Raw genomic sequence first — 22,996 nt, forward strand, 5'->3', positions numbered from 1 at the left:
CACAATTCTGGTACAGGGTTCCTAAAACACTTGGAGTTTCCTAAGTGATAAGACAGACAAAGGAGTCTCCGCTGTTCAGAACAAGCCCCCTAACTGACACCTGGAACAGGGCTAACAGCCTAGAGGACCAAGGAGTTAGGACAGTGATTTTTCATCTCATGGCACATGGAAACTAATGACTAAAATTCTGTAGCACACCAAAAGCATATTATATTTTTTTGCAGATCTGGCAAAAGGAGATATAACTTTGATTCATTAACATCAGACAGTTAGTTATTGTTGTGTTGGCTGTTGTCATTTTTTTATTTGACAACCAAAGGGGAAATAGGTCAGTGCCCCTGACTACATAGTCAGGTATTATATATTTTAAACATTCTTGCAGCATACCGGTTGAAAATCATTGGGTTAGCCCTGGTCAGTGTGGCTCAGTGGATTGAGTGCCAGCCTGCAAACCAAGGGGTCACTGGTTCAATTCCCAGTCAGGGCACATGCCTGGGTTGCGGGCCAGGTCCCTGCTGGGGGGTGCACAAGAGGCAACTTCACATTGATGTTACTCTCCTTCTCATTCTCCCTCCCTTCCCCTCTTTAAAAAATCTTCAAAAAATAAATACATAAAAATTCCTTCTCTTAAGAAAAAAAAAAAAGAAAATCACTGGGTTAGAAGGTCGGAACTTGCAGTCCCAACCTGGGAAGGGAGTGGCCCGCCAATATCTCAACACAAGCTCATACCCCTGTTACACAAGAACAGAAGTTCCTGTACTTGGGATCCTCCTGGGTCTCACCCCGTGCGTCCCATCATCTGCTGTCAGTCTGTGCCCTTCATCACTGCACTGCTTATTATTCTTTAAAATGAGCAGGTACGTGTAAACAAGCCTTTCCCCGAGTTCTGTGAGCAGCCCTAAGGAAATGAATCAAGCCCAAGGACAGAGCTGCGGACACCTCCAGCTCGCAGGCGGTCGGTCAGTCTGAAGCACAGGCACAGCCTGGACTCCTGACTGGCACTGGGAGTGGCGGCGGTCTGATGGGGCCTTTCCTCCTCCCCCTCCACCTTTTATGATGTGCGTTTGCTTCTCTTCTTCTTTAATCAGCAACTGAGGACATGTGTATTGATTTTTAGAGAGGGGTGGGGAGAAAGACAAGGAGAGAAACACTGATGTGCTGCCTTTCACATGCGCCCTGACAGGGACCAAACCCGCAGTGTAGGCATGTGCCCTGACCCCTGGGAATCCTTCCACAACGTTTTGGTGTACAGGATGAGGCTCCAACCACTGAACAACCGGTCCAGGGCAAGTAAGTGCATTTTTAGTGTTTAACTTTCTGCTGAGGCATCACCTGTGCACAGAACACGCCCAGGTCACAACAGCCTGGTGACCACACTCAACCAGCCAGCTGAGCCACACTGGCCAGGGCTCATGATATACATTTTCAAGCAGAAAAATTGGAAGGTTGTACAGGCAACTGTATATCCTGCCTCTAGATTGGTTAACAGTTTGCCGTGTTTGCCTGACCTACCATATGTATAATTTGGGAGCTGAAGTATTGGGGTTTTTTTTACAGTAAACGTAGATAATACATTTTAATGAGAAAAGAAGTTCATCTTGAATATTCGCCCTGGCTGGTATAGCTCAGTGGATTGAGCACGGGCCTGTGAACCAAACAACCGCGGTTCAATTCCCAGTCAGGCACATGCCTGGGTTGCAGGCCAGTTCCCAGCAGGGGACTCGTGAGAGGCAACCACACATTGATATTTCTCTCTATCTCTCCTCCTTTCCCCTCTAAAGATAAATAAATAAAATCTTAAAAAAAAAAGAAGACCCACTTTTTGTTGCTGATTTTTTTTTGTTTGTTCTATCTAGTGAGGCTGAAGTATTTGAAGGTGAGTTCTGGCCCTGGCCGGTATGGTGCAATTGGTTGGAGTGTCATCCTGTAACCAACAGGCTGTGGGTTCAATCCCTGTCTGGTCACATACGGGAGGCAACCAATTGATGCTTCTCTCTCACATCAATGTTTCTCTCTCCCTTCCTCTCTTTATAAAAGGAAAAAAAAGAAAATAGCCCTCGAGTGAGGATTAAAAAATAAGTGATTTCTGGCCCTCATCCCTACATTATTTTATTTGCCTCATGTCCCAGTAATGAAATGAGCCTCCCGCCCCCACTCCCATGAGGCCTTCACTGGGGCTCACAGGAGTCCCACCCAACTTCCAATTTTCACTGTACTTTTAAAAAATCTTTTAAAAACCATGGTGATATTGACATAGCAAACTGTTGGAGATGAGGAGGACTTCCTACTCTACCCTTCTTTAGTGCTTACGGCTGAACTAGGAATAAAATAGTAAAATCTACACAAGCCCAGACCAAGAGGAGAAACTCAGATTCAATACCTGGTCATGGGGGTATCACAATATGACCCTCAGATCATAAGATGGGGCTGAAAACAATGATCCAACCAGACCCTCTTTATACTTTTTAGACAAAGAAAGAGTATGTCTGTGAGAGTAAACAGGACTAAGAGAGTCAGCGCTTGTGGGAGAAGAACCTGAGCAGGCCACGCGCTTTTTGGGAAGTTAGCTAACACTGTCTGTACAGAAGCCCTTCGCTTTAGTAATAAGGGAGAGTTATCTCCTGATTTCAGAAGGACAGAGAAGTTGGAGTTTTCTGGTTAAACAGGCAGTTTTTTAGTACTAACTTTAATTCAAAATAATTAATGTGTCACTGTGGGACATCTCGGGACAGCCTCCCCAGGGCCCCGATGATACTAGTCACCCCTTTATTTTTTTTATTTTTAAAAATATTTTATTTATTTATTTTTAGAGAGAGGGGAAGGGAAGGAGAAAGACTGGGAGAGAAACATCAGTGTGTGGTTGCCTCTCATGTGTCCCCTAATGGGGACCTGGCCTGCAACCCAGGCATGTGCCCTGACTGGGAATCGAACTAGTGACCCTTTGCTCCACAGGCCCATGATCAATCCACTGAGCTACACCAGCCAGGGAACTAGTCACCCCTTTAAAGTGTACAGTTCATGGCCCCGGCCAGACAGCGCAGTTGGTTAGAGCGCCAGCCCCGTACATCAGAGCTGCGGGCAACTTTCATCTCTGGTCAGGGCACGTACAAGAATCAACCACTGAATATATGAAGGAGTGGAACAAATCGGCGTCTCTCTCTCTCATTCCCTCTCTCCCCCTTCTCTCTCTCTTTCAAATCAATACCTAAAACATCTTAAGTGTACAATTCAGTGGCGTGTAGCACATTCACAATGTTGTGCAATCACCATCTCTAGTTCCAGAACATTCTTTCATCCAAAAGGAAGCCCTATCCCCATCAGCAGTCACTCCCCAGTGCCCGACGACCACTGACCCACTTCCCATCTCTGTGAATTTGCCTGCTCTGGACAAGTCACATACATGGAGTCACACACTGTGTGTCCATTTGTGTCTGGCTTCACTCACTGAGCACCATGTGTTCAAGGTTCGTTCACACTGGAGCGTCACTGCCTCACTCCTTTTCGTGGCTGACACTCCACCGTGTGGATGGGTACTTCGTGTGTGCCCAGTCATCCCCTGACGGACACTTGGGCTGTTTCTCTACCCTTTGGCTGCTATGGGCCTTGTAGCCTTTCTTCTCTGCTGGTTTCCTGCACTTAAACTTCCAGAGACGCGCTGTCATGATCCCTGCCACCTACCCCCGCCCCCAAGCTGGCATGTAGCCCCTGAGTGTCTTTGCAGGAAGCTTTGGTTTTTATTGTTCTTCTTCATCCTCAAGTGAGACCGGATCTAGGTGCAGGGAGGCCAGCTTCCTTGCTGGCCTCCCCCAGATGTCAGAGGTCCCCATCTTCTCGGCAGCGTCGTGGCATGGCTCCAACTGGATGGAGATCACTGGAGGCCAGGCCTGTGTTTGGAGAGGTGGAGCCACCCTAAAGGAGAAAGCTTATCTTACCTTCTCAGCTGTTCCTTCCTGGCCTAGCTGAGTCCCCATTCCACCCCCAGGTGAACAGGAGGCCTGGGGCTCTTAAAGGGATAGAACAGGCCACCAGCTCGAATGAGGTGTGGCAGCTCCCCCACTCTGGCTGAAGGGCTGGTGAGGCAGGAAGGTGCTGAGGAAGGTCCTTTGCCCTGGTGCCATGCTCTGCCTGGGGACTCAGAGCACCTCCTAGCTGGTTTCTGAAGGTGTCAAAAGGGAACAACCTAGCAAGTGTCTGTGGCTGAGTGGATCGTGTTCTGGTTTCCGATGCTTTTAACTGGACAGATGTGGAGGACAGTGTGACAATGCCACTGAGTGTCCCTGGGTGGCCAGAACAAGATGCCTCAGAGCAGCAGAAATTTACTCCCCTGTCTTTCTGGGGCCACACGTTGGAAGTCAAGGTGTTGGTAGTACCAGACTCGCCCCTCCCCCCCCCACCGGCCGGAAACTCCAAGGGAGGGATCCTCCTGCCTCTTCCAGCTTCTAGGGGGTCCCTGGGCTTATGAAAGCCTCCCCCAGTCTCAGCCTTCAGGCGGTTCATCCTCTATGTCTGTGTTTCATCCTTTGACTCTTATAAGGACATCAATCGCTGGATTTAGGCCCACCCTAATCCAGGATGACCTCATCTCAAAACCCTTAATTTAATTACACCTTAAAAGACCATGCTTCCAGCCCTGGCTGGTGTAGCTCAGTGGATTGAGCATGGGCCTGCCAACCACACGATTGCAGTTCGATTCCCAGTCAGGACCCACGCCTGGGTTGCAGGCCAGTTCCCAGCAGGGGACTTACCAGAGGCAACCATGCATTGATGTTTCTCTCCTTCTCTCCTTCCTTTCCCCTCTAAAGATAAATTTTTTTTTAATCTTAAAAAAAAAAGAGACCATGTTTCCAAATAAGTCCCCATTCACAGGCTCTGAAGGCTACCATTCAGCCCACTGCAGCATCCTGTTCCTTACCCAAGGTCACTCCTGGCCCTCCCAGGCCCCTCTCCCCTTGGCTACTGAGACATCTCTCTACAACACACATCAGATGATGATGACTTTCCGTCCCTCAACCCCCACCTCCGGGCTCCCTAGTGACCAGAGAATAAAATCCACACTCCCCTGCCCACCCATCCCACCCACTGTCACCACCCCAGGAGGGGTTGAATTTCAAAACTCCACCCTTTCAGAAACATACACGTAGAGTGTTAAGCTAGAACATTTTAAGATGGATGGATGTTGTGGGTGAGAAGAGAATAAAAACCCTATACCCTTTTTTCTTCCTGTGTCTGTGAGCTTGAAGGGTTTTATAAGAAAAAATAGGAAGCAAACAAACCAAAGCTGATACCCTGTAATGGAACAGTGGCTGGTGTCCTGAGTAAGCACTTGAGACAGGATGGCCAGGAGGGGCCTCTGCCTGGAGGCAGCCAGTGTGGCTAAGGAAGGAGCCAGGCAACAACCTGGGAAGAGCATTCCTGGTGGAAGGCACAGCCCAGGCAAAGGCTTGGAGGCAGGAAGTGGTGCCAGTGAGGCTGGAGCCAAAGGTGTGGGAGAGACAGAGGGTACATGAGGCCTAAGGAGTCACCAAGCCCAGGCCTGAGGGATGCTGAGAGGACTGGCCACTCCTTCTTCTTTAAGAGTAGGTGGAACAAAGAAGGGAAGGCTCCCCTGCCTTCTAACCAAGGGAGACTTGTCTACTGCCCAGAGCGAAGGTGGAGAGACAGGCCAGAGAAGAGAGCTGCTCACCTTGCCCTCTGTTGGAGGAAGAAGCCTGGATCTGTCCCAGAGAGGGTGCAGGTGTCCAATGCCAGGGTGCGAGAGTGAGTAAGGGTCACCCACAGCTAAGTAGGGGCAGCTGCTGTGTGCCGGTTGAGGAGCCCAGGTGAGGCCGTGGGACTCTGACCTCACACAATATCAGAGAGAGAATGGCCAATGTAATAAGAGCAATTACAAAGGGGGATGTTGCCAGGCTGCTTTCGACTGGGTCCAAGATGCTAGATGGAAAACAGGATACCCAGTTAAATTTGAATTTCAGATAGAGAACAGATAACGTTTTTAGTGTAAGCACATCCCAGATACTGTGTACATATTTATACTTAAAAATTACTGATTTAAAAAAATTGTACTCTTAGGCCTGGCTGGTGTAGCTCAGTGGATTGAGTGCGGGCCTGCGAACCACACGATCACGGTTCGATTCCCAGTCAGGCCACATGCCTAGGTTGCAGGCCACTTCCCAGCAGGGGACTCACAAAAAGCAACCATACATTGATATTTCTTTCCTCCTCTCCTTCCCTTCCTCTCTAAAAGACAAATAAATAAAATCTTTTAAAAAATTGTACTCTTAAGTTTAACTGGGTGTCCTGTATTTTTAATTGCTAAATCTGGCCACCCTTGATGAAGTGGTCCTGGAAGCCCTATCCTTGGAAGCAGAGGGGCCTCAGAACTTCCTGCCCCGGGGTGGTGCCAGGACTAAGCAGGGCAGGGATATGGGTAATGGGAGGGGCAATGCAAGCTTTCCAGGGAGAGGACGAGAAAACTGGGTCTTCAGTTTTCAGGAGGTTGAGCTTTATTTTGTAAACAAAAGCAAAGGCTATTTCCCAAGAGCTCTGTCCTCAGCCCAGCCTAGGGAGGGCAGGGGGTGCAGGATAGGAGAAATTCCACCCTCCCAGGCTGTAGGGGCTTTGAAGCCAGTTGGCTGTCTTCCTCCCTCATTCTGCACGTAGTTCTAGTAGCTCTCCATCCCCATCTGTGTGGCCTTGAGGCCTTGTCAAGCCCTGTAGCCCCAGGGCTGGAGCTTCTAGTTAGCTCTGAGGCTCCAAGGCCCTGACAGTGGGTCCTCCCAGGCGTGAAATTCTTACCCTACAGTGTCATTATCAGCAAGTGCTGGCCTTTCTGCTACACCCTTCCAGCCTTTTCCTTGAGTGTCCACTGCAGCTGGGACTCCACGATCTCTGCCCAGCCTCCTCCCTGGACGCTGCCTCCACCCGACAGGCTGTTCTTGGACTTACTGCTCAGTCCTTCCCATGGCCTCTGCCTCCTCCTCATTCTTGTGTCACCTCATATATTGTCGCCTGCAAGGAGCTGGCCAGCCCCTTATTCGAAGCAACCCCCCCTTACTCACACCACCTTATTTTTTTTTAAGTGGCAAAATTTTATTTATTTATTTATTTTATTTAATTCTTATTCAAGTACAGTTTTCTGTTTTATATTCCCTGCCCTGCCCCCCCAGTGCTCCCCACCTCCCTCCCATTTCCACCCCCCACCTTAATCATTGTCCATGTGTCCTTTATACTTATTCATGTGAGTCCCTCCCCTTTGATTCTCTCCCCTCTCCTCTCTGGACCCTGTCAGCCTGTTCCGTATTTGAGTGCCATTGGTCATATTTTGCTTGCTTGTTTGTTTTGTTGTTTAGATTCCTGTTAACGGTGATATCATATGGTATTTGTCTTTCATCGCCTGGCTTATTTCGCTCAGCATAATGTTCTCCAGTTGCATCTATGATGTTGCAAAGGGTAGGAGCTCCTTCTTCCTTTCTGCATCATAGAAGTCCATTGTGTAAATGTACCATAGCTTGCTTTTTTTTTTTAAAGATTTTTATTTATTTATTTATCTTCAGAGGGGAAGGAGAGAGGGAGAGAAACATCAATGTATGGTTGCCTTTTGTGCGTCCCCTGCTGGTAGTTAGCCTGCAAAGAACCGGCCTGCAACCCAGGCATGTGCCCTGACTGGGAATCGAACCGCGATCATCTGGTTCGCAGGCCCGCGCTCAATCCACTGAGCTACGCCAGCCAGGGCCTGTACCATAGCTTTTTGATCCAGTCATTTACTGATGGGCATCTAGGTTGCCTCCAACTCTTGGCTATCATGAATTGTGCTGCTATGAACATCGGGGTGTATAGGTTCTTTTGGATTGGTGTTTCAGGGTTCTTAGGATGTACTCCTGATAGTGGAATTGCTGGGTCAAAAGGCACGTTCATTTTCAGTTTTCTTAGAAAGTTCCATACTGTTTTCCATAGTGGTTGTACCAGTCTGCAGTCCCACCAACAGTGAACTAGGGTCCCCTTTTCCCCACCCCCTTATTTTTTAATTGAGATAATTCACATACCATACAATTCAGTTTAGTAGGTTTTAGTATATTCACAGAATTATGCATCCAACACCACAATCAATTTTAGAACATTTTCACACCCCCATTAACCATTATTCCCTATGCTTCCCCCCAGCCCCTGGCAACCACTAACCCGCTTTCTATCTTTGGAGAGTTGCCTGTTCTGGACATTTCACAAAAATGGAATCTCACACTGTGTTGCCTTTTGCATCTGCCTTCTCTCGTTAAGCACCGTGTTTTCAGGATTCATCCACGAGTCACATCACTGCTTCACTTCTTTTCATGGCTGAGTAGTACTTCAATGTGTGGATGGCCCCGTTGTGTTTGGGCATTTGGGTTGTCCCTCTTTTTGGCTATCGTGAATCCTGCTGTTGTGAACATTCATATGCAAGTGTTGACTCTGAGAAATAAAATACCTTCTAAGAAGGTCTCCTTGTGGTTAAGTGAGCCTAATTCATAATCAGGGTCTAACAACCCTTGTTTACAGAGGCCATGCAAGGTGCATAACAGGGAAAGGCCACAAACTGACCTGGCAGCCTCCTGCACTGTACTCCCTCCTCCTGAGTCACCCTTATAAGAGAGCTTGTAGAATCAAAATTTGACCAATAGGAGACTTTTCCTGTCCAATCAGAGCTGTGCAGCTTTACCCTCATTTGCATTTTTACTGGCCAATCAGAATATCTCTTTTTTAATAAATTAGTATGGTGCTATTCAGATCAATCAAACTTTGATTATTTGGAGTCTTCATTTGCATGGAAGTTGACCAATCAGGGACCAGGAATGGAAACTTCTCTCTGTATAAGTCAGTCTACCCTGTGATTTTGTGGAGTGGATTTTCAATTCCCTGTGAATACTGTGGATTCCCTGGCCAGAGCTGTGACACCTGAACCACCTCTCTGAGCTGCTTAAGTTTTCTCCCTTTCACCCCTGCATAGCACCCCAAATTTGGGGTCTCTGGCTGCATTTAATTGGTGGTAATGAACTTTGGACTGTGGATGTGAGTTTTCAGTTCCCATGGTCATATACGTAGGAGTGGAATTGCTGGGTCAGATGGTAACTCGGTGTTTAACTATTGGGGTGGATTCTACAGCGGCTGCACCTTTCCCATCAGCAATGCCTGAGAGCTCTTTCTTTACCTTCTTCACTTATTTATTGTTCTTTAGAGAGAGGGGAAGGGAGGGAGAAAGAGAGGGAGAGGAACATTGGTATGTGAGAGATACATCTACCAGTTGCCTCTCACATGCCCCCAACCATGGACCTGGCGCACAACCCAGGCACATGCCCTGACTGGATATTGAACCAGTGACCCTTTGGTTCACAGGCCAGCACTCAATCCACTGAGCCACACCAGTCAGGGTTATTATCTGCCTTTTTATTGAAGACATCCTAGTGGCTATGAAATAGCGTTTCACTGTGGTTTTGATTTTCATTTTCCCAATGGCTCACGATGTTGAGCACTTTTCATGTTCTTATTGTCTACTTGCATGTCTTGTTTGGAGAAACATGTATTTGGATCTTTTGTTCATTAAAAAAATTTTAAATATGTTTATTAATTTTAGAGGGGAGGAAGGGAGTGAGAGAGAAGGAGAGGGAGAGACATCTATGTGAGAGAAAAACATAGAGTGATTGCCTCCCATACACACCCTGACCACACCCTGAACAGGGATCACACCTGCAACCTAGAAGTGTGCCCCGGCTGAGAATCAAACCCTCAACGTTTCAGTGTAAAAGGATGATGCTCCAACCACTGAACCAACCAGGGCTCCTTTGTCTGTTTTTTAATTGGGTATTGTCTTTCTAAATTAAGTTGTAAGCGTTCATTATATATCCTAGGTATAAATATCTTATCAGATACACGATTAAGCAACATTTTCTCCCATACTACAGGTTGCATTTTCATTTTCTTATTGTTCTTTGAAGCACAAAAGGTTTTATTTTGATGAAGTTCAATTTATTTTTTCTTTTGTTGTGTGTGCTTTTGGTGTCATATATAAGAAATCATTGCTTAATCCAAGTTCACAAAGATTATATTACCTGTTTTTGTTTGAAATTATTTTGTAGTTTTAAGAAGTATTTGTTAAAAACCATTGAGACCTCAGAGTAGACTTTCCAGACAAAATACAGTACTGCCAGTTACATTTGAATTTCAGATAATGAATGAGATAAATAGCGAATACTTTTAAAGTATCACCATGTGCAAAAATTTCATGGGCTAGTTACACTAATAAATTACTCGTTTCCCGCCTTACATTCAAATTTAACTGCCATCCAGGTGTCATTTGCTAAATCTGGCAGGCCCCGCCTCTTCCAGGTGACATATCCCACCTGTTCACAGGGATCTCTATGGCCTCCCTTAATGCTTTTATTTTTGTATTGTGGTAAATACACATGATTTTAACCACTTTCAAGTCAGCTTAGGTCTTGAGTAACATGCTGAATAAATGAATGCCCTGCCCCAGTTTCCTAGCAACGTGGCCACGCCCTAGGTCGCAGGACTTGCTCAAGTCCGTGGTGCCAACCTCCGGGCTTTCGTAGTGCGAGCCCGCACCAGCGCTTGTGTACGTGCGTTCTCACGCGTGCGCAGACGGCGGCCGGCGGGCCCAGCGCGCTCCGCCCTGCGCGCGCGCTTCCGGCCCGCTTTCCGGGTTCTTATAACGCAGCGGGCGTTGGTTGGCGGCGGAGGCGAAGGCGACATGGCGATGAAGCTACTAGTGGTTCTAGGGCTCGCGCTGCTGGGCGCCGAGAGCGGCTCCAGAGCGGGTAAGGACTGGGCCTGACGGATGCGGGTCCAGCCTCGGGGGTCCCTCCGGCGTGGGTGGAGAGGTTACTACCCAGGAGCTCCAGGGGAGGTAGTACCCGGAGTTAACAGTCACCCACGGGGCTCGCCGCGGAGGTCCTGTGTGGGGAAACCCCAGCATGGGAGGCTGGGGGTGTCCGACGAGATTCTGGAGGTGAAGTCTCAGGGTTTCGGAGCCCTGGGGAAGGGACCAGGGTCCGGGAGTGGCCCGATCCTGATGAGGGTACCTGGGAGAGGATCTGGAGGCGGCCCCCCCCCCACCCTTTCCCTGCAGGGAGGGACTATCTGATTGGGTCCTACAGCGTCCCCTTTGGACGGGAGCCCAGGAGCCTGGGGAGGCAGCTTGAGAGTGGGCCTCCCCCACACGCCTGCCGGCCGGGGTTGTACTGGGACAAGAGGTGCGGCTGAGGACCTCCTGGGCTCCTCGGGGGCCCTTGGCTCTCATCTGGAAAGGGGGCTTTTCCCCTCAAGTAGACGCAGGAAGGAAGTGCACGTGAGTGTCCCTGAGGCGGGCAGTCTTGGATTTGGCAGGGATTGTCATTCTTGACGGGATTTAGGTCCCGAGTCTCACTCTGGGTATGCACCTGCTCCTGGTGTTAGCACAGACGTTTAAATTTAAACCCTTGTAGGGAAGCCAACACTCTCTGCCGCCTGTTTTTCTGATTTCCCTGCACAGATGAGATGGCGTATCTAGTTCACCCACCTCCTTTTCCAGGGATGGAAACAGGCCTAGGAGGGGAGGTAGAATATTCCAAGGCCACTGTGAGGTTGCCCTGCTCACCCAGTAAAGAGCTGGAAGTGAAGAAAATTTTTGCAGACCATCAAACAGCATTAAATTTTAGAGCTCTTCTTTGGGGGCGGGGGTGGACAGATATGATTTAGAGAATGCTCATGAGAAACAAATTAAGGCGTAATTTTCCAGGGGAAGGCCCAATAGATATTTTCTTCCTGTATTGAGACTTCCCATTTGGTTCTGGGTTAAAGATTTCTAGTGACCGGCATGTAGGGAACAAAGTACAGACCAGAATGACTTGGAGCTCTTCTGGGAAGGTAGCTCCTGGGGGGCTCTGAGCGGCATGTGAACTGTCCTGGGCAGGGGCCTGGAAGGACTGCCTCTTGAACAGGCTTCACCGAGTTACTTATGATCTACCTTATGATCTCATTCGCATCTCTCTTCTCCCTGATAATCAACACAGCCATTTATTGAATGCCTCTGGGCAAGGGCCTGTCTGCCTGCTACTGCTGTCTGGAAAGACTCAGGAGCCCATAGGTGAAGTGAGTTTGGGGGTTCACAGCTGCATTTGGCAGCATGCGCCCTTTAGAAATAGCCCTCGATGACTGTAGTTGGCCAGTGGGGTGAAAGGGCTCATGCTCTTCCTCTGCTGGGAACAGTTTCTGAGTTTGTTCCTTTCTCCTTAGAGCGGAAGCTCTGGGTGACTATAGAGCCGTAGCCAAGAAGCCTAGAGGATCTGTGCCATTGTACATTTGGGACTGTTCTTGCACCCTTACCTTGTGTCTGACTCCCCTGGGACTCCTGTCTGTTTTGTTCCCCCCTTTCACTTTCGACAGTTCACCTTTCCCAGGGACTCTTGGAAAGATCTAAAGGTCTTTCGGAGGATGTCACCACATGTCCTTTTTCTGCCTGGGAGGGGTCACTTAGTGATAGTGTTTGCCTTTCCTGGCCAGGTCAGCACTCCAGAAATGCTTTGGGAGCTCTTGCCAGGAGCAAGTTCCCTGGTCCCCTGAGGCCCCGGGGCGATTCTCCTGCCAGGAGACCCTGGCTGTCCCTGGGATTGCCCAGAGCCCTGTTGTCCTGGCCAGGCAGGTCGGGAGAGTGCTGGCTTTCCAGCTGGGTCTCTTGGGCTAATGGCTTGGCCTCTCTGAGCCTCAGGTGAGGGGAGCAGGAGCCACCTCCTGGAGGGATGGAGGGACTAGGCGGGGAGGTAAGGAGCCCATGGCTGGTATCCCTGAAACATTCTTGGCTACTATGTGGGCCCTGCAGTGCTGCCATGGGTGGGGAGGAGGGCGGGTACCTTCAGCCTCATCCTACAAGTTTCTTGGCTGTTTGCCTCGAGGCCTGCCTGGCCCCATGCCCCGAGCCTGGCTGCTGAGTGGGCACCGAGGAGGGGTGGTTGTTTTTAGATGAAGGTGACTTTACTTGGCAATGTGGGTTACAGTCACAGGGCCAGAATCACCAAATGGCGTTTTCGCTTTTCTTTCTCCAGTCTCCTGGTGCTCCTACTCCCTGTGAATTCCAGGGGTGCTTCCCCCAAGTCCTGGACATTGAGTTTGGCCAGGGGTTGCTAGAGGATGTGCTTTCAACCTTTCTCCAACATCACTCTCCAGCCACCCCATGCCCCAACCTTGGGAGACTTTTTTTCCTAATAGCCCTGTCCCAGTGACATTTTAATATTAGATGTTAACATCATTTACAGTGGCAGGTCTCTGTGTGTGGTGACCCTGGGTAGGGTCACAGCCATTGTAATTCCTAGACACCCCTCCTTTCCCTGGGAGTGATGTGGCCCTGTTGAAGATGCATGAGAGAAATGTGACAGCATGGTGGCCATCTCTCAGGAGGCTCCCTGGTGAGACAGCTGGCAGGTGGCCCAGGTGGGGCCTTGATACCACGCTGCTCGTAGCCCTCAGTCCAGAGCAGGGACGCCTGCCTGAGGGGCTCTAGGCTCACTTTTGAGTCACCTCTTTCTGCCACAGGGAGGCAAGTATGGCCAGGATGAGATCTGACTGACCTCCTCTCTGGCAGCCCCTGGGTAAGGAGATAAGAGCCCAAGTAAGGGTTTGAGGCTCTACAGTAGAAAGAGGCAGGCCCGGCTGGGAGGACTGCCTTGGCCTCACTTCCTGTCCTGACTGCTCTAGCTTGGCACATAGCTGCTTGTTTTGCAGTCTTGGGAAATTTTAATTCCTGAGAAGTATGGATTACTGGGTGGCTTCCAGGTCAGGCAGTGGAGTTTCTAGCTTTAACTTTACCTGTCCTGAGCCCTGTGAGTTGCCTTTGGACCACCCCAGATGGGAATATGTAAGGTCCACTTATTACTGGGACCTTGGAGCCGCTTTGTCCCAGAACAGACAGCCTGGGCCCCCAGGGCCTCCTGACCAGCAGCCTGTGCTCTCCTTCAGGCAACAAGGGAACTGTGATTGTGTGTGTATGCATGCGTTTGTGTGCGGGTACATGTCTCTGCATACGTGTAGGGTATGTATGTCTACACTCCCTGGGAGCAGATGGGTGCTTCAGCCCCAGATCCCTCCTTGCATTTCCTGTCTGGCTGTGGTTGAGCCTTTTGTTTCATCCGTGCTTGCCTGGAATTCTGAGACGTTGTGTCTTCTTTTAAAGAAAGATCCAACAGGTAGCCAGCGGTGGGTTGGTGAGGACTGGTCTGTAAAGGAAGCAGCCCTACCTGGCTGTGCACATGTCCTGTCCCCATCCTCCCAGACTAGAATCACAGCCGGAAAATTGGGTCTGCTTGCCTCAAGTTACAGTGGGGCAGGGCGGGGGGGCGCTGTCTCACTGAGGACTGAAGTGCCAGGACCCTGGGCTGTTGCCCTGGGACCCAGTACAGGTGTGGGGCTGGGGCTGCATGCTTGGTGCACGCCGATCTCAGACTGTCTGAGGAGATACCAGGTGTGTCCTGCCTGTGGGTCATTCCAGATCTAGCTGTGAGGTCTCGGGGACAAAGTTTTTCTGCTGCCCTTTTAGGTTTTGAGGTTTAGTTTTCCCAACAACTAACTGGGTGTCTCTGTGGGCGGGTAAGGCCAAGCAAGCTTTGCTCATGTGATGAGAGTCCGGTGTGGTGTCCAGTGGATGCAGGAGAATACCTTCCTGTCATTTCCCTGTGGAGTGGGGTATTAGGTATAAGCCAGAGGTTTGCTGCTCATGGAATCGATTTATACTGCTGCTGAGTCCTGGCAGCTAAGAGAACCATCCAGATGGGGGTCACTACCTCTGATCATTCTGCCCAATTTCCTGTGTTTTATTCTGTGATTTCAGAGTTTTGCTTGCAAAGCCACTGGGTGTCCCCAATGAGGAGGCGGGGGTCCGGGTGGGATGGGCCTGCTGGGTGGCTGCCAGGCTGCTGAGTTTCTTGTAGCCACTTTGCTACTGTGGCGGCCTCTGAACAGAAGTTGTTCAAACACAGTCTTATGTTGTGCTTTTTCACCACGCTATGCCACAGGCTTCTCCCCACAGACTGAAAGGAAAAGAGGCTCACTGTAAACAGCTCTGGCTGAATCGCTTTGTGCTTGATTCTATGGGTAGAGCCTTTTAGAGGGGATGTCTCCTGGGCCCCAGGGTATGGGTGACCGTCCTGGAGAAACAGACACTTCCATGTAAAGCTCTGCCTTGGAGTCACCCCAAAGGAGGTAGATGGGGGCCAGTGTGGGCAGCCTCGTGGTGCCTGAGACCACACAGTGGTGGGGCAGGGGTGTTCACACTCTTGCCCCCACCCTGGGACAGGGCTCTGGTGTGGACAGGCGTGTGCTTGTTGCCCCACTGGTGGTTGGTCAGCATCTGGTGTGGCTGTGCAGTGGTGGCAGAAGGCTCCATCCCCCTCACCTTGACCTCTGGTCCATGGAACACCTGCCTAGCTTCTTCTGTGAATGCTAGGGGATTGGAGTTCACCTCTCACTTCTGGTCTCTGAAGAGGAGCCCTCCTAGCTTACATCCAGTCTCTTATGTTTCTTACTAGATTCTAAGTGGTTTTCACATTTCTTTTTTTTTTAAGCTTTTGTTTATTTTAAGAGAGAGGGAAGGGGAGGGAGAAAGAGAGGAAGGAAAACATCAATCAGTTGCCCCTTGCATGCCCCCAACTGAGGACCTGGCCCACAACCTAGGCATGTGCCCTGACTGGGAATTAAACTGGAGACGTTTCATTTTGCAGGTTAGCACTCAATCCACTGAGCCACACCAGCCAGGGCTGATTTGCCTAAATGGAAATTGAGTTAAAGGACCTTTGCTAGTGGGAGTCCATCCTCAGTGTCCTGGGCAGGACAACAGACTCTCCTGTATGGTGGCTTTATGGCAGTTGCGAATGGGCTGTGGGAACTCCTGACCTGGGAAGAAGGCTCTTTCAAGGATGGGGGCAGCTGGCATGCCCTGGCCCTGTCATCTCCTGTGCTGCCCAGCCCACAAGCCCAGCACACCTGTCCCCATCACGGTGGTTTGCTTTGAGGAAGAAGAGGGAATGTGCAAGACTGTCCAGCGAGGGAGTGGTGCTCTGAGCACGGATAGATTTTTTTTTTAAAGGAAATTAGGGTCTGTGCTGGGCTGGGCCCATTAGTTGGGACCCCAAGTGGGTATCGGCTTCTATTCCCACACCTGAGACCCCTGTCTGCTGACAAAACCCACCTCAAGCCCCTGTCTCACCCAGCAGCTCTTCAGAGCCGAGGCTCCATTAACTCCAAAGGAGAGACCCTTCCTGAATGTGCCAGTGAGGCTCTGGACTTGTCAACAGGGCCGTGGCTTCTCTGCCCCAAGAGGGCACTGTGACTGTGGAGGTGCCACTGCGGATTTGCTACAGGACAACTGGGCAGGCAGCTGGGGGGGGGCGGGTCACAGACTTTGTCCTTCTCTGATCCCTTGGTTAATCTCTCATTCGGCCACACAGAGAGCCAGATCTTGACTTCCATAGACTTTGATGGCTCCAAAACACGCCTCACCTGCACCTTCAATGGCAGTGATGCTGAGATCCTGGGCCACCGCTGGCTGAAAGGGGACATTGTGCTGAAGGAGGATGAGCTGCGCAGCAGGACAACGCAGTATGAGTGCGTGAGGCCCACGGAGGCACCCAGGCCCCATGTCCCCCTGGTCCTAGCAGAAGAGGGGTGGGGCCTCTTTTCAGGGGGCGGGTTTCACCCTGGGCTCTTTGTTGCCTGTTTGCTCTAATTGGTTCTCACTATGAACAGCCTCGCAGCCAGCCAGAATGAAGGCTGTTGTCCTTGGGTCCACACGGGACAGACGTTAGACACAGCCTCTGCTCAGATCCCTCAGCTGTGAGAAGCCCAGGAACCAGGGAGGATCTAGTAGCGGGCAGGCATCGTGGCCTCTGAGACCCCTTTTTCCTTCCTCTGGGTGCTGGCATGTGAACAGGCCACTACAGGGGTTCCCCCAGCCTGCAGTCCCTGAATTCATGGTTTATTAAGGTCTCAGGCACTCAAGGCTGCCCAAGTTGAAGCCTTGTCTTAATTGAGGCCAAGCCAGCCCTGGAAGCACAGAACTGTTTTCAAGTTTCAGGGGTTCCTGGGTGCAGGGGCTCATTGGTGAGGGTGCCAGGTTGGGAGCAGGGCCAAGCCCATCCGCCATCCCCAAAACCACCTCATCCCTCTTTGATGGGACATGAGCAATATGCACCCTCCTAACCATCACTACAGAGGCCCTGCTCTGGCCCCACCTGCAGAGGGCAGCTCACAGCCATGTCTGCTTGCAGGTTGGACACAGACGAGCCCTCAGGACAGTACTTCTGCATCTTCCTCCCGGAGCTAGGCAGGACCAGCGTGGGCGTGAAGGGTGAGCCCTGTGGCCCCCAGACTGTCGGAAGGGGCAGGTTCCTCCATCTCTGGGGAGAGAGAAGCCTATGCACTGAAGGAGGGTCAGCTCCTGCAGGCAGTGGGGCTCAAGCTCCGCCATACTGTTCTCTTGACCAGGGCCCCCCAAGATCAAGGCCGTGAAGAAGTCAGAGCATGCCACTGAGGGGGAGATGGTTGTGCTCACCTGCAAGTCTGAGTCCTTCCCCCCAGTGACCGAGTGGGTGTGGTACAAGATAACCGAAGCTGGGGACCAGGTGAGGGTTGCACCTTCCTGGGGCTGGGGGGTATAACCTGGGCCTCGTTATCCTACAAGATCCACCTGCCCCCAGGTCCTCACCAACAACTCCCAGAACAAGTTTGTGGTGTCCTCGGACACCAAGACAGAGCTGCACATGCAGAACCTGGACCTGGAGGCCGACCCCGGCCAGTATGCCTGCAACGGCACCAGCATGGAGGGCACTGCCCAGGCCATCATCACGCTGCGTGTGCGCAACCACCTTGCCGCCCTCTGGCCCTTCCTGGGCATCGTGGCCGAGGTGCTTGTGCTGGTCATCATCATCTTCATCTATGAGAAGCGGCGGAAGTCAGATGACATCCTGGATGGTGAGCTGGCCCTGTGCCCTCGGACCAAGGGCTTAGGCACCATCCAGGTTGAGGGACCACCCCCTCACCTGGTCAGGTCCCCAGGCCTCTCCCCAGGGATTGCCCCACCTTCTGAGGCTGGGGATCTGGTGAGCAGCCACCCTCAGCTGCTCATTCTCCCCTCATAGCAACTGTTTGGGTCCAAGGGCCATTGTCCAAACCAGCCCATGACTATACCTGACAAAGCTCAGAAAACTTGAGCTGCCAGGGCTGGGCCGGGCCAGGGTGCCCACCTGCCTGTGAATGGACAAGGAGAGCAGGCAGAGCTTCTGGGACCCTCAGGCTATGACCCCAGAAAGCTCACTTTGAGTGTACATGTCCCAGGGATGGGCCTGGCTCCCCACATGTCCAGTTGGGGACACAGGGCAGGGTCCAAGAGGACAAGAACCACCCCTGAGGCCTGTTCTTCTCTTGCATGTGACTTGGCTGCACATCCGCACAGATGAGGACACAGGCTCTGCTCCACTGTGAGTCCTGGCCTTGCAGTGTTGGGTGAGGGGTTGGTGTGGGCAGCGCTGGGGGAGCTGCTGGCCTGGATGCCTCTCCATTGGTGACTGGAGGTGGGGGTGACAGGTGGCTGTTTCGTCCACCTGAGTCCTGAAAAGCACCCCCCCCCCACAATGTCCCCACCACAATGTCCCCAGGAAGAGCAGTGGGCACCATGTGAATGACAAAGGCAAGCAAGTCCGCCAGAGGAACGCCAACTGAGTGAGTAAAGTGAGGGGTGTGGCTCTGGGCGGGGTCTGCCTTGTGGTGCTGGAGTCTGAGTGTCCCTCCTCCTGCAGGTGGCGAGGGGTCTGCACAGGCCCCAGCTGCTGTCCAGAGGAGCCTGGTGTCCAGGGTGTCCGTGCCATTCCAAGTCCTCTCCTCATGAAGGAAACTGCCCTGCAAAGTAGACCATGCTGCGGGTTCAGATCACATTTTCTCTTATTTTTAAAAAAATCTAAACTAGGGTTTTCTCTATGTAGAATTCCATTCCTTAGGGTTTTTGTTTTTTCTTTTTAAGAGCCCTCTAGCCCACCTCCTCTAGGGGAGCCGCAAGGTTCTGTGGGAGGCCCCTGCTGCCCATTGCCCATCCCCACCCTGCACCCAAAACCCACACCTTCCGTGTCCCCTGGGCATTTAGCTTTCTAGGCCATCATGCTGGGGGGTTGTGGAGGGCACACTGGCCTTTTCCCGAGACTCTTGCTGTGGCTCACCTGTTGAGACTGTTGGGCCTTGGTTCTGCCGATTCCCTGCCATTTTCAGAAGGACACAGGCCTGGCATTTTCACAGGTCACGATGCCTGGCATTCTCCCTGTCTGAAGCCAGCACTGTGGCATCACCACAGGTCTGTGTGCCATGGGACAGGCCACCCCTTGGGATATCTTCCTCACTGCTCCTCCCTTCCCTGCCCTTGGGGGCAGTGGTGTAGGCGACCAGCGTGGAGTGGGAGTTGCTGTAACACCCCCTTTCCCATCCATGTCCATGGTGACTGAAGAAACCTCCACAGTGTCCTCACTGAGATTGGGAACCTCCCCCCCCCCCCCCCCCCCCCCCAACCAATAAAGGCAGATCCGCCTCTCCCTGTCCTGGTTCATGTCTGCTTTGGGTCTGGATTTTACAAGGAGAGTATGGTGGGTGCAGGAGGGAGGTTTAGCTTGAAGGGCAAGTGCTTAACTGTGCTGAGGCCCAGAGTAAGGTTACAGTGCAGGGGGCAGGGCTGGGGACAGGACAGGGTGGAATGGAGCTGACCACTTGAGCTGGGAGCTTTGTTTCCAGGATAAAGGGTGATGGCAGGGATAGGTGGACAGGACTGGGAGGGCTCCCGCAGGAGGTCTGAATGGGGTGAGTGGTCACCAGCTGTTTCAGAGGCCCTGGGCAACACCTGGGATCTTTCCCACCACCTCCACAGTGTGGGATAAGCACCCTTGACACACGTGTCCCAGGCAGTACCCTCCCTGTGGTTGGGTGGCCAGTGAGCGGCAGTGGTGGTTGTGGGTGGGGACTTGTGGGAGAGCCGAAAGACTGTCTAGAACCCAAGCAAGGGAAGGTGTGAGTGGGGATGTAGGGTTACCTCAGCCCGGTGTCTTGGCATTGCACTAGTTAAGGTGGGGCTGGGGCCCAGAGAACACGAAAGGGGTGCCTGCTCACCCAAGCTGCACCCTGCCAGCAGGGAAGCACAGCCGGTTGAGGGGCAGTGTCTTGCTGCACCCTGGTACTAGCAGGTACCATCTAGGCCTCCCACCTGGTGCAGTGGGGAAACTGCGCCAGATGGGAAAGAGCTTGCCAGGGTAACCCCATTTCTACATCTAGGGAGCTCCCCCTTTTGGACATGGGCTCAGACTGTCAGCAGGTCAGGAGACCCTTGGACCAGGTCTCTGGAGAGGCAGATTATTTCAGTGTTGGCAGGAGGTCCAGTGTAACTGCCATAAAGCTGAGGGTGGGCTGTGCCCACCAGGCGTCAGGTGCCCCTGCCTGCTGACCAGGCGCTTCACTGAGGCCTCCAAGGCCTCACAGCAATCAGCTGGGAGTCTGGTCTCAAGCTGTGAGGAGAATAGAGGGTTCTTCATAGGGACCCCTCACTCTCTTTGTCCTGTATGCCACAGCCTGGGAAGAGCCACCCCTCATTTCACGGGAAGGAACAGGTTGCTCCATGGCAGAAACCCAAGTTGGGGGTTTAGGGGCTGCCCCTGCCCAGTCCTACCCTCTGACCACCACCAGAGGGTGCCTCGTGCACATATCCGAGTGGGACCGGGTCCAGGGAAGTAAGTCCACAGAGCCCTTTGTTTACTGCCTGGTCTTGGGTGCCTTCCAGCTGGACACACCTGGGTCCCAACCTCCCTGAGCCCTGAGGTCCCTGAGAACCCACCACTTTAACTTTTCTGTGGCCCTTAAGGTACACATGCCTACTTGTTACTCAGCAACATTGAGCAGACACCAAAGGTCTGCCTGGGGCTGAGGATTCTTTGGACAGGCCGAGGGTCCAGTGGTCAGAGGCAAACACATGAGGCGGTGACAGTGAAGCTGGCCCACTGTTTCTGATGGCTTGGCTAGACCTGGGAAGCCCATCTCTCCTGGGCTTGAGTGGGTGTGTTTGCCTGCTTGGAGTCAGAGGGGCGGCTGCACTGGGTTCTTCTTGAAGACAGGCAACGCTGTGAGTCGGAAGTGATCTCATGGAGTGCAGAGCAACAGATGAGAGTGTGCAGAACAGAGGAACGAGCAGGAGACCTTGTGGTGGGTTCATACAAAACACCCTCCCCCGGGGAGGGACACCACTTGCCATGCGTGGACGGCTGTCCAGTTCCTGTGCACACAGGAAAATAAACTTGATTAGCATCTAGGCCGGCAGCCTTGTCCCTTTTCCTCATACTAAGCATTTGTGTTCATCTAGACACGCAGCAAGCAGCCCTGTGCCACAGAGGGTGCGCTTACTTGGGGACAACCCGCTGGAACCTACATTTTCAGGAGTGGGATAGACAAGCCAAAGCAGCCAAGTCTCGGGGCTTATGAGAGCACCTCTGGCAAGTGCTTGCAGGGTACGAGGTCTCAGGGTCCCAGCCTGCTTGGGACATTGGGGCTGTCAGGCAAACAAGGGCCCATTCCCTGGGCTGCTTGGGAACGCTCCACCTGCTTCTCCAGACCAAACTGTGAGGACAGACCCTGTGGCGGAGGCCTCTGCAGGCCCTCCCAGAGCCCCTGCATCACCCCCTCTGGGGCCAACCCTGAGTACTTTACCTGAAAACAGGGCCAAAGAGAGAGAGGGAGGGAGGGAGGGAGGATCAGAGATAGGGGCTGTCAGGCTGGTCCTCCCTCCTCGTCCTGCCCCCACCCTGGGGGACTGGCAGGGAGTGAAGTGAGTTCAGCAGGGAAAGGAAACCCCGGTGAGTCCTAGGTCAGTACAGCTGGAGACTCCAACCTATGGCACAGACCGATACCCTGGGGAGTGGTGCTCTGCCTAAGCTCACACACCACTTTGGTGGACACCAGGGCTCTGCTCTGCACAATGCCATTTGTGCATGTGACTCAAGAGACATGGGAATAGCATCCCCCTTCCTAGAGGTAAATGTGGGGGTCTTGCCTCACGTGGTTGGTCGGACATTCCAGATTTCTTGAGTGTGGCAGTGGATTTTCCAAGCAGCCCTTGAAGCTTAAACTCCAGGGCCTCTCACTGGTCCCCAGACTATGGGCCTAAGGGCTTTGAACCTGGCCCTGCCCCAACGGCTGAGAGGGTGTTCAGAGGGGTGGGAAGCAGTGACTGGGAGGTCAGGACCGGCTCTGCAGGGTGGCCTTGAGTTAGGGGAACAGCAGAGCAAAGGCCCAGGGGCTGTTGGAAGCTCGGGTTGGGAAAGCCTGTGTGCCCAGAGCTCTGGTTGGTGGGAGGAACTGGAGCTCCTTTCAAAGGTAGTGGGGAGTGAGGAGCAGTTTTAGGCAACAGACCATTGTAAACTGAATTAGAATTGAATACCTGTCTACAGAGCCTGGTCCCACACCACCATCTCTTGGTGTCATCTACACCCATCCCGTAGGTCCTCAATATCCCTTTTCACACAAGCCAGTCACTGTTCTGCCTGAGGGCTTTTGCACAGGCTATACCATCTGCCAGACACTCCTGCAGATGTCCATATGACACTGTCCCTCCCCTCCTCCAGGTCTTTCCTCAGATGTCACCTCCTCCTCAAGGCCTGCAAATGTCACACCCCACACTGGCTTTCCTGGCTTTGAATGGTTTTGTAGCACTTACCACCTTGTAAAGGAGGATGTATCTACTGAATGTAAGGTTTGCACTGTTGGTCATCTGTCTCCTCTGCTTGACTGTCAGCCCTGCCAGGGAGAGGTGGCCCGTTAGGTTCCTCCTGAGTCCCAGCCCTGGAACAGGTGTTTATAAATATTTTTGGATGGCATGAATGAGTGAGTGCATTCAGTGCAAAGAATACTTTGCCCCGGCAAGTACTGAGAGTGAGTGAAAGAGAGGGGGGAGGCTGGTGGCAGCCTG

General features: G+C 52.1%; 1 protein-coding gene across 1 annotated transcript; it reads left to right on the forward strand.

Moving 5' to 3' along the window:
- Window positions 1-10,652: 10,652 nt before the first annotated feature.
- Window positions 10,653-19,588, forward strand: BSG (basigin (Ok blood group)). Its single transcript, XM_037042274.1, has 8 exons — window positions 10,653-10,805; window positions 16,461-16,617; window positions 17,280-17,359; window positions 17,497-17,633; window positions 17,709-17,982; window positions 18,464-18,488; window positions 18,666-18,729; window positions 18,807-19,588. The coding sequence occupies exons 1-7, from the start codon at window positions 10,739-10,741 to the stop codon at window positions 18,727-18,729; spliced, it is 804 nt and encodes a 267-aa protein (XP_036898169.1). The 5' UTR covers window positions 10,653-10,738; the 3' UTR covers window positions 18,807-19,588.
- Window positions 19,589-22,996: the final 3,408 nt, after the last annotated feature.

Source organism: Sturnira hondurensis, unplaced genomic scaffold (assembly GCF_014824575.4).
Source record: "Sturnira hondurensis isolate 20B ecotype Veracruz unplaced genomic scaffold, ASM1482457v3 Scaffold0003693, whole genome shotgun sequence".
In the NCBI taxonomy this organism is placed as follows: domain Eukaryota; kingdom Metazoa; phylum Chordata; class Mammalia; order Chiroptera; family Phyllostomidae; genus Sturnira; species Sturnira hondurensis.